Source organism: Halichondria panicea, chromosome 1 (genome assembly GCF_963675165.1).
Source record: "Halichondria panicea chromosome 1, odHalPani1.1, whole genome shotgun sequence".
In the NCBI taxonomy this organism is placed as follows: domain Eukaryota; kingdom Metazoa; phylum Porifera; class Demospongiae; order Suberitida; family Halichondriidae; genus Halichondria; species Halichondria panicea.
In genome coordinates, this window is record NC_087377.1 from 10,363,846 (window position 1) to 10,377,259 (window position 13,414).

Below are 13,414 nucleotides of genomic sequence, written 5' to 3' on the forward strand. Positions count from 1 at the left end.
CTGTGTACGCGGGTTCCATGTCTACAAAGTGGTGTCTTCAACCGTCAGTGACATATTACGGTGCCAGAGAGTAGAATCCCGAGAGTTTCTAAGAGTTTTGAGTCTCTATCGAGCTAACATGCTCTTTTTCGTTCTAATTAGATCGGGACATCTAAAAATATTTACATTTCCTGTTGTTCCTTAATATAGTGTGAAAAAAATTACGTAAGTCCGAAGTGTCCCTTAGAATAGAGTGTTCCGGTAAATTCGGATGAATACGGTACTACTACTTTATAGCTAGTGCATATCATTTTCCTAAATTACGTTGCCTTAAAATTAAGTTAATTACACAGGCGCACGTGATCTCGTATAATTATACAGTACCTCCTTTGAGCACTCATGATTACATAATTTCTCCCACACAGAGACTGATGGAGACAAGAGTCAAGACAAAATTGACATTGATGTATTATTATCATGTGTCAGTACATGTATTAACTATAGTGTTCAAGCTGGCGCTGTGCTAATGCCTCTCGCCATGATTTGCTTTCGCTCAAAAGTATAGAAGAGGAAGTATAGAAGAGGAAAAGTGTATAAAATAATCTGTCTAAAACTGACTTGCATCTATTCAATTGTATAATTATGGTATCATTGTTGTTTTGTGGCTGCTTATACCAGGACCTCAAGGATCTAGGAAGCAACAAAGAAGAAGATTTTGTTTTCAAGCGGAAGTACATAATTTTACTCATAAAGTTAGCTTATTTATATAAAGTCACTGAGAAGAAAAGACTTATTACATGCATATATTGTTGTATTATGTGGCTTTAATACCAGGACCTCAAGAAAGAAGAAAATTGATTCTTCCAGGATCTGTAGTTCAGTGTATAATTATAATATCTAAGAAGAAAAGACTTGTGTACATGCATATTGTTATCTATATTGTATATTTCCCGTATTTAAACAGGTTATAGTGTTATTGTTGATTCCTCTGTTCGAGCTGATCATAGATATAGGAGGGAAGGATTGGCAACGGAAGTGGTTCACGTGATCATTTTACATGCGTTTCTGCAGTTTTGTAATGAAACCATCCGTGACTCGCCTGTTTTCCTGCCAGAATGCCCGCGAAAAGCAGAAAAAGTCTGTTGTGGTCTTCCTTTAGTGCCTCATGACCTCTCATGGTGTTACACTGATGTTGTGCTTTATTTAGAGTTAGATTATCTTGCCAGTTTGTAAAACTAAAGAAACAAAACAAAACAAAGACTTTTTACTACAGAAAAACTACAATTTTACAAGGTTTGATCCCTTTTTAAGAAACAGTACTCATCCATATTACTATTCTTCAAGTTTTCCTGGTTGTATGTATGTAGGTTGATCTACTGAAAGGCAAAAATCGCCTATTCATACCATTTAGAATGTGTTGTAGTGTTGAGTATGGCTTATTTCATCTGACGTTTTATGCTCCCTTTTTAAGAAACACACATGCTTTTAAAATTATACTGACTTCATGAGAGTGTTTATCAATGTCAGGTCCATCAACTGGTACAGGTTTTGTGCTTCAAATTTTTGTCAGTTGCAGAAAATATGACTGGAGGTGTAAGGCCTGATTATCGGCTTATATAGTAAGAAACAGAACTGGGATAGAAAGCTCCAGGTCAGTGCCACAGTGTTTTACTAACTCATTCATATGCCCCCCCCCCCACATACACAGTCATACTATTAGATCTTCATCGTACAGTAATCAGTATGCTGGAAGAAATTTATGAAGCTGAAGAAGGAAGAGTTGATTGACTATTTTGGGCTACATATTAAAAAACGAAATGAAAGACTTTGTTACATGCAAAAGACCTGTACAGTTGTATAGCACCAGCTCTACCTCATGCAGTAGCAGCAGTAGCAGTTCATTATGCAGCTTATTATGGCAGTTTATATGACTTGTGAAATGTTGATAATTTATTAAAATTTGGTATTAATAAAATGTCGTACAGAACATGTTACAGAGAATATTGATAATGGCTACAGTACTATCAGTCTATCTATGTTATCTAGTTCTTGTGCATACAAGCCCAGAGCTTGTATCAAATGTGAGAATGGACACAAGCAGTATTGTCTAAGTATTAAAGTGTTGTTTCTGAGCTTCTCTCTTTCTTGTTGACTTTGAGAATCCCTCTCAGTATTTATCATGAGGCAGATTCTTGGGATGTCAACTTGCATCTGTCATCAATGACTTCTTTCAGAGTTAATAAGGACTTGTTCTCTCTGTTATTTTTATTGCCATAGTTTGGAGGCAACAAAAGTAGAGGCAAAGTGATGCATTCCAATGACGTAGCGTGTCACGGATAGCTTCAAATTTTCTACCGTTGCCAATCCTTCCCTTCCTATATCTTTGAGCTGATGAAGGCAGCACCAAGTCCTCTATAGCTCACACTCTTCTGTTAAGTTCACTTGATCCACCATAAAATAATTATATCGATGGACTTGGTGGATCTAGATCTTGCCAAACAAAAAATGACTTAATTCATAGTATGGGAGATGATTACCGCCAAAATTAGCAGTTAAAAAATGATGCTGTTTTTTTTACAGAGGTGTGTTTTAAAAAATGGTGCTGTTTTTTTTTTACAGAGGGTTTTAAAAAAACATGGTGCTGTTTTTTTTACAGAGGTGTGTTTTAAAAATGTTGCTGTTTTTTACGGAGGGTTTAAAAAAATAATGGTGCTGTTTCCAATTGATACCTATACTATCAGGGGGCATGTGATTCAGTAATGGGGGTAGCTCTGAGATGTATGCTTTGGACACAATAAGTTTCCCGGGCTTTTGAGGGAGTTATAAAAGGAGATACACGGATGGTCCCAGAGCCACTACGTAGACTTCATTGTAAAACATCACGTGAATTACTTCCGTTTCCAATCCCTCTTCTACTCTATCTATGGTCAAACCAAGCAATTTCTAATCTGCCAGTCCTGTTGTAAAGCTGCAGGAAGTAATGACATTAGTACACTGTACTGGTATCATATCCAATCTCTCGCTATACAGGGGGAAGAAAGCAATTCCCATTACCATTCTCACAAGTCGATGCCTAGTGAAGGCTGATGCTACCTTTAATCAAAGAAAGCTCACTGTGCCATCTGAAGCGATAATTCCTACAATATGTCTGACAATTAACCTGTACTGTGTGGAGGTGCCTATAATTATGTATGAAACTTCTCGGTGCTACTTATATATTTGACTCTCATAGGAAATACCCTCTACCTAATGGGATCGAGGGTATGATGGTCGCGACTGGGAATCCAACCAAGACAGTGCACCACGTCGACCTCAATAAACTCTGATAACTAAATACTTAGTCACCTACTACTGGTAGCTTCTTGGCTGATATCAGTCATTACTTTTATGCATCTATTATATTATTATAACAATGTCATAATTATTGTGTATGAAAATTAATGCCATAATGATGATCATAACCATAAATTATTTCATTTTCTTATTTCTTCATTTCCTCATTTCCTATTTCTTATTTCCTCATTTCCTCATTTCTCATTCCCTGTTTTATCACCCCTAGTTTTGTGCATTCGTCTGGCCCCAGACCACTCCCTTGCACGTGATCTGACATGTGCCAGGGTCACTTTCTTGGTTCAGATGTCAAAAATTGACATCTCCAATCAGATTCGCAAGAATGCAATTAAATTGTCACATGACTCCACCTCACGGAGGAGGTTAGTAGTACTTGATCTTTGTCATTTTTAAAACTATTTATTATTATTATTATTATTATTATTATTATGAGAGCTTTACAGCATATGACATTACAGACAATAGAGTAAGGTAGTAAGGTCTAGCAGGCATACATTCTAATGTTGACAGACTGACCCCTTTTCAGGGGCAGCTGGAACAAAACAAAACGAACAAAACAAAAATCATTATACTGTGTGGCAGTTCTGGGATGGGCATATCAGGTGGTACGAGCACACATCTGATTGTTCAAAATTTCTTTCAAAGTTAGATATTAAATATTGCCGTACTTTTTGTTTTATACTTTGACTTTTCAGCATCTGTCGATGCTGAAAAGTCCAATATATCAGCCGGGAGTGAGTTTCATAATTTGGCAATTCTGTTTAGGTAGAAATGTCTTGTATAGTTGGTTTTTCCCCTTGTCACGTAAAGTTTCCTTCCAGTCTGATCTGCTCTTGTTTTACTTGATGTGAAAGATACTAGTTGAGCAATGGTATTTTGGGGCGATTTCAGACATTTATGCCAGTAGGCAATGGCTAACTTAAATTCCGATGTACATCAACTAAAAATGTTATTTCAAGTACAAGCTTTCAAATCGGGATTGGCTTTGTTCACTCGATGTCAGGAACAGAAGTTAAATTTAACCACAACCACACCCCTAGAATTCTTCAGCAGTTGCACTTGGGACTGGGCACAACAATATTATGGAGGAGTAGTGGATGATGTTGAATGCCTCCTAGGGCTGCACAGCTCTACTGTACTATGACCAGGACTTCAGTGAGCAAGGTGCAGGTGCAGGTGCATGGACGATGAACAGACTCACATTGTTACCAAAGTAAGTAATGACAGTAAGTTAAGAACATGTATCGTTACCGTATTCACCCGAATTACCGGGACACAAAAAAATTATTACAGCTTGCAGTGTCCCTTGGAATAGGGCAAGAAAAATTACGTTAAAGTCGAAGTGTCCCTTGTATTAGGGTGTCCTGTAGTAATTAGAACGAATATTTCCCCATTTAAGGTACGTATACATGGCCTCGATTCCAGGCCGAGGCTAGCTCTGCAGCTAAAATGTCTTTCGCAGTTTAGAAGCTGTGTACGCGGGTTCCATGTCTACAAAGTGGTGTCTTCAACCGTCAGTGACATATTACGGTGCCAGAGAGTAGAATCCAGAGAGTTTCTAAGAGTTTTAAGTGTCTATCGAGCTGACGTTAGGGGCATGCTCTTTTTCGTTCTAATTAGATCGGGACATCTAAAAATATTTACATTTCCTGTTGTTCTTTAATATAGAGTGAAAAAAATTACGTAAGTCCGAAGTGTCCCTTAGAATAGAGTGTCCCGGTAATTCAGGTGAATACGGTAACGGTGTTTTGGAATTTTTCATTTGATGGCATCCCACTGATTTATTGTTTGAGCATTCAAAAGCAGTAGTTATGCCTCGAGGCGTAGCCGCACGAGGGTTACGGTAAAGCTGACTGTGTGTGTCTGTCTGTGTGTCTGTTCCAGCTGTAACTGCTCAGTAGCTATTATTTTTTTTTGAACTTACAGACACACCCCTTATTCCTGGATGTAATGCGCATGCGCGCTCAATATACTACGTGTATAAGAGAATCCATTTTGAACCCCAGATCCTGGCAGAAATCAATTTTCTTTGTTGAGGTCCTGGTAAGACAAACCAACCTTTTCGATAACTCTTTTTAGACTGCTTGTTATAGATATACTACTTTCTGTGATTGAATTCTGTCTTCAATACTTATCACTGTCTATGCCTTTGACAAAGGTTTGCTCCCACTGTTTGGCTACAGGCCATTTAAGACAATCAATTAACTGTGGACACCCCTTTCTTGTGAAACAATCAAAGCACATTGCAAAGTATTTACCTCTTCTATAACACTCTAATATACTGTTGAGCGAAAGCAAAAACATGGCAAGAGGCATTAGCAAGTGCACGCTTGCAACACTCGTTTGATCAGCAGTACTTTAAGGGACCAACTTCTATAGTCAAACACGTCTCCAAGGTACACGCGTACGCAAAGTGGGCTGTCCAGCACACATTCATGTACATGTTATTACCTTCCATCAGTTATTAATATAAGTTATTACCTTCCATTATTTGGTGTTTCCATTGAACCCAGCAACCATTCACTCGGATCTAAGAAACAAAGGCAACAAAGTTTGCAGCTCTAAAGCAAGTACTCTTGGGAAAGAAAGTGGAGACAATAAAATGTAGTAACATAATATTCAAGAGATTATCACGGATAAAGGCACTAAGACAGGTATGTCGTCACTTTTCAAACATAATTATTATAATTAATTTCCTTATACATTTGTAGGCTAAGGAGAAATTACTGGAAGAAAACGCTCCTGCTGAGTCCATCTATAATCTCAGCCACAAAGCAGTAAATTCTTTGTTTCACTACACGCTTTAATGAATGTACCTGCATGTAAATTAATGCATGAGATATATAAACGATTGATTATGGCAAACAGGGAGAAAGAGGTACAACGAATACTCTGAGAAGATTGTCTTGGTTACAAGATGCCTGCATTGTGCCGGTGAGTATCAACGATTAAGTTGCGTATTAACTGTTTAAACACAGTTTCTATATAATTATAATTATGTTGACAGCATTGTTTTTTGCGTATACTGCCCCCAACAGCATGACTGTCTTTGCATGTTTGACACAAACCACAATCTTCTTTTACATTCAGAGCATTCGTTGCACCTCTTTTTCTCCTCTTTTCTCCCTGTTTGAATCAGAAATCAGAAAGTACGTAAGTACATTCATAACGTGTAGTGAAAGAAATCTGCTTTGTGGATGAGACTAGATGAAGCGTTTTATTCCAGTAATTTTTCCTAGCCTACAAAATGTATCAAAGAATGCATGTATCAAGTATATTATGTTTGAAATGTGACGACATAATACCTGCATGTCTTAGTCCTTATCATGTCTCCGAGAGTATCGTATATGTTACTACATTTTGTTGTCTCCACTTCTCTGTTAAGAATACTTTAGAGCTGCAATTTTTGTTGCCTTTGTTTTCTAGATCCGAGTGAATGGTTGCTGGGTTCAATGAAACAGCAAATGATGGGAAGTATCAACTCATATACATGAATGTGTGCTGGACAGCCCACTTTGTGTGTACGCGTGTATCTTGGAGACATGTTCGACTAGATGTTGAAGTAAAGTACTGTGCTGACCAAACTATACTGACATGGCACCGCAATGCTGCTTTCAAATGCTCGAAACAATAATGGGATGCTATCGAACATTATTTAATTGCCCTGAATGGTTACCTACAAATTAATATTTGTAATAACAATTTTAATGTTATTTTGGTAACAATCTGTTTTCGTCGTCCACCTTGCACCTGTTTCTATAGCTTGCTCACTGGAGTCCTGGTACCAATGTACTCATAGTAGTAAAGTACAGCTGAAAGCCTCCTAGAGCTGTACAGTACAGCTCTAGGAGGCTTTCAGCATCATCCATTACTCCTTTATGAATGTTGTGCCCGCGCCCCCTGAAGCTATTATGTGAAGAATTCGAGGGGTGTGGTTGTGGTTAAATAACTTCCGTTCCTGACATCGAGTGAACAAAGCTAGCCTCGATTCCAAGCCGCTGAGAAAGGCGGCCTGGTATACACTGTTTACGCATGCGCCAGAATTACCAAGAATCTTGGTAATCGTAAATTGCAGTATATTTATCAGTATTCTTATTCCGCATTAGTTTGTAAAACATTGATATCCGTTTCATTTATAATGATGTCATTGAAAAAAGAAATCTAGTCCAAGTTGTGTAATGGCTGCTACCTTCTCTTCTGCTCTTGTGTACGCGTTATCCTGTGTTGGAATACCAGGTCTAGTCTTGAAAGACAAGCAGCTGGAGGCGTTGAAGTGTCTGTACGCTGGTGTTTATGTGGGTACCGGTACCGTACCGACCGGCTATGGCAAGTCCTAGTCCCAGAGCAAGTCCATCTGCTTTCCAGACACTCCCTTTCTTGATTGATGTGAAGCTTGACAGGACCAGTGCACCTCTCTCTAAAAGAAGTGTTGTGATGGTGATTTCTCCTCTTGTTTCTCTGAGTGAAGCCATCTTCAAAGTGTTGGTGTGTCTGTTCGACGTTCAGTGCCATTCTCTCTGGAAGGAAGTATTGTTGTGACATTTGCCGAAAATTGGTCACAGAGTAAGTACGTGGTATCTGATCCGAGAACTGTGTGGCCTGTTACAATCCGAGGGACTTGTGTGTATCCGATCCGAGGGACTTGTTGCTTGAGTGTGTATCCGGACTTGTTGCTTGAGTGTGTATTAATGGATAGTGCTTTCAATGGTAAATCTATTGTGTAAATGAATAAGTAGTCCTCACATTATGTTACGTCACAGCCACTGTACTTATCCACATTTATTTTTTACCCACAGGTTTAACTAATTTCTTATGAGATTAACTTGTCGCCTTAGTGTGTATCCGATCCAAGCCTCAAGTTAATGAATAAATCTACAGAGCTGATGTTTTATCTAGCTGTCTCTGTCTACAGTATTATGCAGAGAGGTAGCCTCTTCTTTTTCTTTTTTTTATCACAATAAGATAAAATACGGTAAATAATAAATTAATTGTCCACCCACGCGCCAACAGTAAATACCAGGCCCACTATTCAAGGGGCTGGAGTCGAGGCTAGAACAAAGCCAATCCCCTTTCAAATCTCACTAAATCTGTACGGGAGTAAAGATAATAGCCAGCCAGTTTTAGCATCGTCACCACGCCCGTTTCCGCCACGCCCATTTTTTGACTGTCTGGCCTCGAGACTAGTTGTGCCCAGAGGAGGAATGCCAGTGTCAAAAGGTCACTAATTAAAACACCACGTGGCCCTATGTTTTACATGTAAAACTGAGTTTACCCTCGCGCCCCTGAGTTTATACACCATCAATAGCTTGATCCTCTTTATAATCACAACAGAAATCGGTTGAGCTATCGCGCCCAGGAGAAATCAGCTTGAGAGAGAGGAGATCCAGGATTTAATTGCAACCTTTGACCTTTTATTGCATTCTTCAAAACCACAAGATATAGAAATTAGCTTTCCGTGGCTAGGGTATAAATTTTGATGTACTGGCTTGCTGCACTGGATAGATCTAGGTATAGTAAGCTTTCCAAGCAGGCAAATAAAAAACAGAAGCGCTAAGCTGCTATATGCAGCAAAGGTCAAGAACCCAGAACAAGAATGTTTAATCCTTCATTAAACGTGACCCTATTGACCCTGGCGTTCCTCCTCTGAGTTGTGCCTAAGCGAAAACTCTGCCTGGGATCGAGGCTAATGCCCTGGGCAGAGTCTCCCAGGGCGGCTAATTTATGAGACTAATGGATTACCTGGACGGGCCACGCCCATCTAGTTACTAAATTAATTAAGCTGTTCACAAACAACAGTGTAGGTCTCTCTAGCTCTATATAGCTCTCTCTATAATTATAGCTATACCTCTACTGAGCAGTTGAGCAATGTATAAAACAAGCATACCGAGATTTCTGCTAGCCTGTATGGTTGCACAAGCAGCTTTTGGTAAGTTTAGTATTATAGATCATAAGAGAGAACTGATACATGCAAGTTTGCCAATTGATTTTCGCGTTTGATTTTGAATGCAGGTATCATGTTTGAGCCTATAAAACAAGATCCTCCCACTGCTTTACCTGACTTATTTGTCTCTCTCATCTGCACCGTGAAAGGAGTATCTCATCTTTGCAATAGTGAGGGAATGATCATTATGGCAGAAGACACATTGGAATGGCACATTCCTTTTTGGTCTTTTCCTCTTTATTTGGGAGTCATCCCTGCCACAAGTCCGTTTGATAACTTTACCCCTCAAAGTTTGACGTTTATAGCCAACTGTGCCAATGGATCTCTGAGCTCAACTCTTACATTTGTTGCAAACAGGGAATTCAAGAATACACCATTTCAGTGTGCGTTGAGGATGGATTCAAACCACCCACTCAGTCTCAAAAAAGTTTGGAGTCAAGCAATTGCTTTAAATGGTATTTTAACTTGACGAGCTTGATATATCATGCATGGTGCGTTACAGTTGGTATGATGTGCACCGGGACTGCTGGCCCCATTAAAGTTTATATCCAGTTATTGGGCTTTGTTATATAGTGTTTTTGCTACATGTATGACATTGTAATTGTGCTAGCAGAATTATTATTGTGCTTCGAAGTCCCAGAAAACATTTCTCTATGTTGGGTTGCACATGTATATATATACCCTGAGAAATAGAGTTATACTGCTCATTTCTCCCAAAGCTGACTTGATTATATCCCAGCTCCAAACTGTAACTCGATACATTACAGCCACTGTGTACCTTCATAGTATGTGTACAAGATAATTCAAATACTCTTATTTTAGTTGATTAGTGATTCCGTGAATTCCAATGTGAATTTAGTGTCTGTGTTGCAGGTCTGTACGATACAAGTGTAATTGCAGATTGCTATAATGCTAGTTTAGCGATAACAAATTAATTAGGTACGTTAATTATAATGTGTGGAGCCAATGGCTGGACTTTTGCCACTTATACTGGGTTCTATTTGGTAAGTACATATTGGGTAGATAGTGAGTTGTATACCCTCTTCTCTTTATGGAGCTTTCTACATAATAATACCGCTATATACTGAATCCTGCATGTTGCTGAAAATTATGGGTGTGTTGCTTAGTCTACTTCGTGAATACTCGAGCAATGAATATTAATGTAAGGGCGCCATACGCCATACGACTAATTACCTATGTGTAGGGGTACACGTTAGTGGTCCATTTTCTACATGAGAATCCTGCCAAATGAATAATGAACGTGTGATTGCGAGAGGCTTCTTAAACCATTTTACATCATAGACACTTATTGTCTTTCTTCCTAAATAGGTATATAGTCTGCCAACATTGTTAGTCCAGTTATAGTCTAAAATTTGTTAATTGTGGTAGGGTAGGCAAGCATTTGCGAGTGATTCCTGTGCAGGAACTTCCCTAATCCTGCCATGCTTGACACCTGAGAAAGTGGTTGGATTAGTGAGGTGACTGTATTTAGTTTTAGCACAACTTTTAGTTCCTCTGTACTGTATTGCAAAAAGGTCTCTCTCTCTCTCTCCTCTCTCTCTCTCTCTCCCTTTCAGAGTGTGTTTATTATTGTTTTGTATCACTTCTAGCCTTACTAAAAGATACAAGCACATGGTATGTGGAGGAGGGTCACATGCATGTAACCTCATACCTATATCACCTGTGAATTTATATCTCGTGTATGAATTCAATACAGAAAAACAACACCGTGTATTCCCATGTTTCAATGGTATGCCTAATTGTCTCTGACCTTCATGTATTTCACAGTTACAGTGAACACTACCAGTTCAACATGCCCTGAATGCCGTGAGTTATTTCTCTAGTTCAAAGCTTAAACCATGCCATGCAGTTGCTTCACATTGGTATGCTTAAATGTCTCTGACCTAGCTTTATGTATTTCTTACAGTGAACACTACCTGTTCGACATGCCCTGAATGCCGTGAGTTATTTCTCTAGTTTAACGCTTAAACCATGCCATACAGTTGCTTATAGAGATTACAGTTGTCTCTACATGTATTCAGATCACATGCATGTATATAGCATGTCAACAGGCAGTGGTTTCAATAGACTGGCACTATATGCAACCTTTTACCTCACTTGACTAAGCAATTAAGAAGCAGAAATGTGCCACGACCTCAAGTGTGTAATAGAGTGCACAGAGCTGATATAGCTAGCAGTTGACACAATTATTATGTTTTCTCTATAAGGTTTTCAAGTGTAGTGGAAAGGGTTGTACTATAATCATTCGTATATGAACCCAATTCTTTGTAACCACAGCAACACTACCACCGAATACTACTGTCACAACTGAGCCTTATGCAGTGACCTCTATCACAGAGGACAATATCACATGTACTATGTGCCAGACTACATGTAAGTATTTTGACTGTTAAGGATTATTGTCATGTATTGCATTCAGATTTCTTTACATATGTCATCAAACACTGTACCACTTAGTAACAGAGCTTACATATGTAGTGCTTGAGTGAAGACAACAAATTTCTTTAGCTTCAGCTATTTGCACTTTGTACATTCAATCAATGTCATTAGAAGACACCTGTTGTTTATAATTATAGCTAGCTAGAATGTATAGCTCCCACTATTCACGCCAGCTGATCCTCTCTACATTCTCGACTACAGGTCCTCCCCATGGAGCCGCATCGGAACGATCAGCGTCAATCTTCTCACTCATACTACTCTTGGGACTATTGATTATCATGATTGTGAACTTACTATAGTAACGCACGAGCTTAAATCATCATGTTTGTACAGAGTGAGTATCGTCTTTTTGTTCCCAAACTAATGCAGCTGCTAAAGTTACATTCCAAACTATAAATCTATCATTTTATGTTCCATGTTTCGTATTGCACTTTTTTCAGCACATTTACTATACTGAATATTATTATTGCACTTTTGTTTGCCGATCAAAATTACTGTCACAAGCTGTATACTTATGCCACTATACATGTATATACAGTAGTGCATGGGACTCACATAATATAATAGTGGACAGATTATAATAATTTTGGGAGACCAGATTTGACATGCAGAGGTGGCTATTTTGAGGGCTTATTTGTGCATTTGAAACTATTCATGTGGGACCTGGGTGTTTGTATTTCCTCATGCAGGGCTGTTAAGAGGGGTTCCATCATCTAGGTAAATAAGGCCTAAAATTTGATTTCGTTGATAATCTTATTACCAACGCATAAGGTTCCTTCTATATAGGTAACTTGATCTATACAATTGATACTGTTGAGCACTATTAATATTCTATTCTTTGCTTTCTGTACCATTATTTTATGCCTGGCATATATATACAGGTAATGTAATAGTGCTTGGTATATATTACTAACTGGTGTACATGCATGCATGCAGGTATAACAATTGGTATTATAGTGGACCTGCACCATAACAATAATAGCAAGAAAACTGGCTGCATATACGGTTTCAGTCTGGCTATTAATAACAGTGCGGCACAATAATTTTCCGTCAATAAAGCTTCAGCTGCCATGGTTATGGCAATCAAGAACTCTGTCTCCATAACTTACCACACCAAGCATACCGCAGGTGACTAAGTGGGTGGATGGCGTCCTGTGTGTGGTTTCAGACCTACAATCACACTATAGCTCGTGAATATCGTTGCAATGCGTGCTGTCATGCATACAGTAAGATTTATCTAACATGTAGTTGCCATACCAACTGCTCTCAGGGGCGTGCATGAGATCTTGGCTTCAGATCGGCAACCTCTAACCGGTTCATATACTATAGGCGACAGTGTTATTACTATACCTATTGAAGTATTCATCGACTGATTCTTCCATATCCTTCACACATTGCACAATCTTGCCTGTCATAGTGACTGATAATTTATAATCAACAAGTCACGAGTGTACAAAATGTCATGTAGTTAATGGTGTGGATGTTGTCGTCGGTATCTAGCTCCACTAGTGTGTATCCATGCAGGTGTAGAGTACTACGAAGTGTTACCGGTAACTCTGTGTGAACATGTAGTGCATGCATCGCCATGGTAAACATTGGGACTATAAGCTAGGTCTTGCAAACACGTCAGCCTGTTTTTGTCTTCCCAGATCTTGTCTTGCTTACAGAGTACACAGTGTTAGT

The 13,414-nt window shown here is 38.8% G+C and overlaps 1 protein-coding gene and 2 long non-coding RNA genes across 3 annotated transcripts; all 3 read left to right on the forward strand.

Moving 5' to 3' along the window:
• Positions 1–986: 986 nt before the first annotated feature.
• On the forward strand, positions 987–1,943 carry LOC135352416 (uncharacterized). The gene is made up of 2 exons (XR_010399782.1): positions 987–1,630; positions 1,688–1,943. It is a non-coding gene; the product is annotated as an uncharacterized LOC135352416 (long non-coding RNA).
• Positions 1,944–4,394: 2,451 nt separating this feature from the next.
• LOC135330793 (uncharacterized) lies at positions 4,395–7,100 on the forward strand. Its single transcript, XR_010392877.1, has 5 exons — positions 4,395–4,543; positions 5,844–5,984; positions 6,042–6,107; positions 6,199–6,264; positions 6,757–7,100. It is a non-coding gene; the product is annotated as an uncharacterized LOC135330793 (long non-coding RNA).
• A 1,992-nt stretch (positions 7,101–9,092) lies between these two features.
• Positions 9,093–12,234, forward strand: LOC135352481 (uncharacterized). The gene is made up of 6 exons (XM_064551658.1): positions 9,093–9,256; positions 9,340–9,726; positions 11,060–11,098; positions 11,199–11,231; positions 11,570–11,665; positions 11,933–12,234. Exons 1-6 carry the CDS (start codon positions 9,196–9,198, stop codon positions 12,028–12,030), a joined length of 714 nt encoding a protein of 237 aa, XP_064407728.1. The 5' UTR covers positions 9,093–9,195; the 3' UTR covers positions 12,031–12,234.
• The last annotated feature ends 1,180 nt before the right edge of the window (positions 12,235–13,414 follow it).

Excerpts from the sequence above, each read along its gene's own strand:
- LOC135352481 (XM_064551658.1), top strand. The coding sequence starts at position 9,196 with ATGTATAAAACAAGCATACCGAGATTTCTGCTAGCCTGTATGGTTGCA. Across the intron at positions 9,727-11,059 it reads TCAAGCAATTGCTTTAAATG|TTACAGTGAACACTACCAGT; the intron begins GTATTTTAACTT and ends TGTATTTCACAG. Across the intron at positions 11,666-11,932 it reads TACTATGTGCCAGACTACAT|GTCCTCCCCATGGAGCCGCA; the intron begins GTAAGTATTTTG and ends TCTCGACTACAG.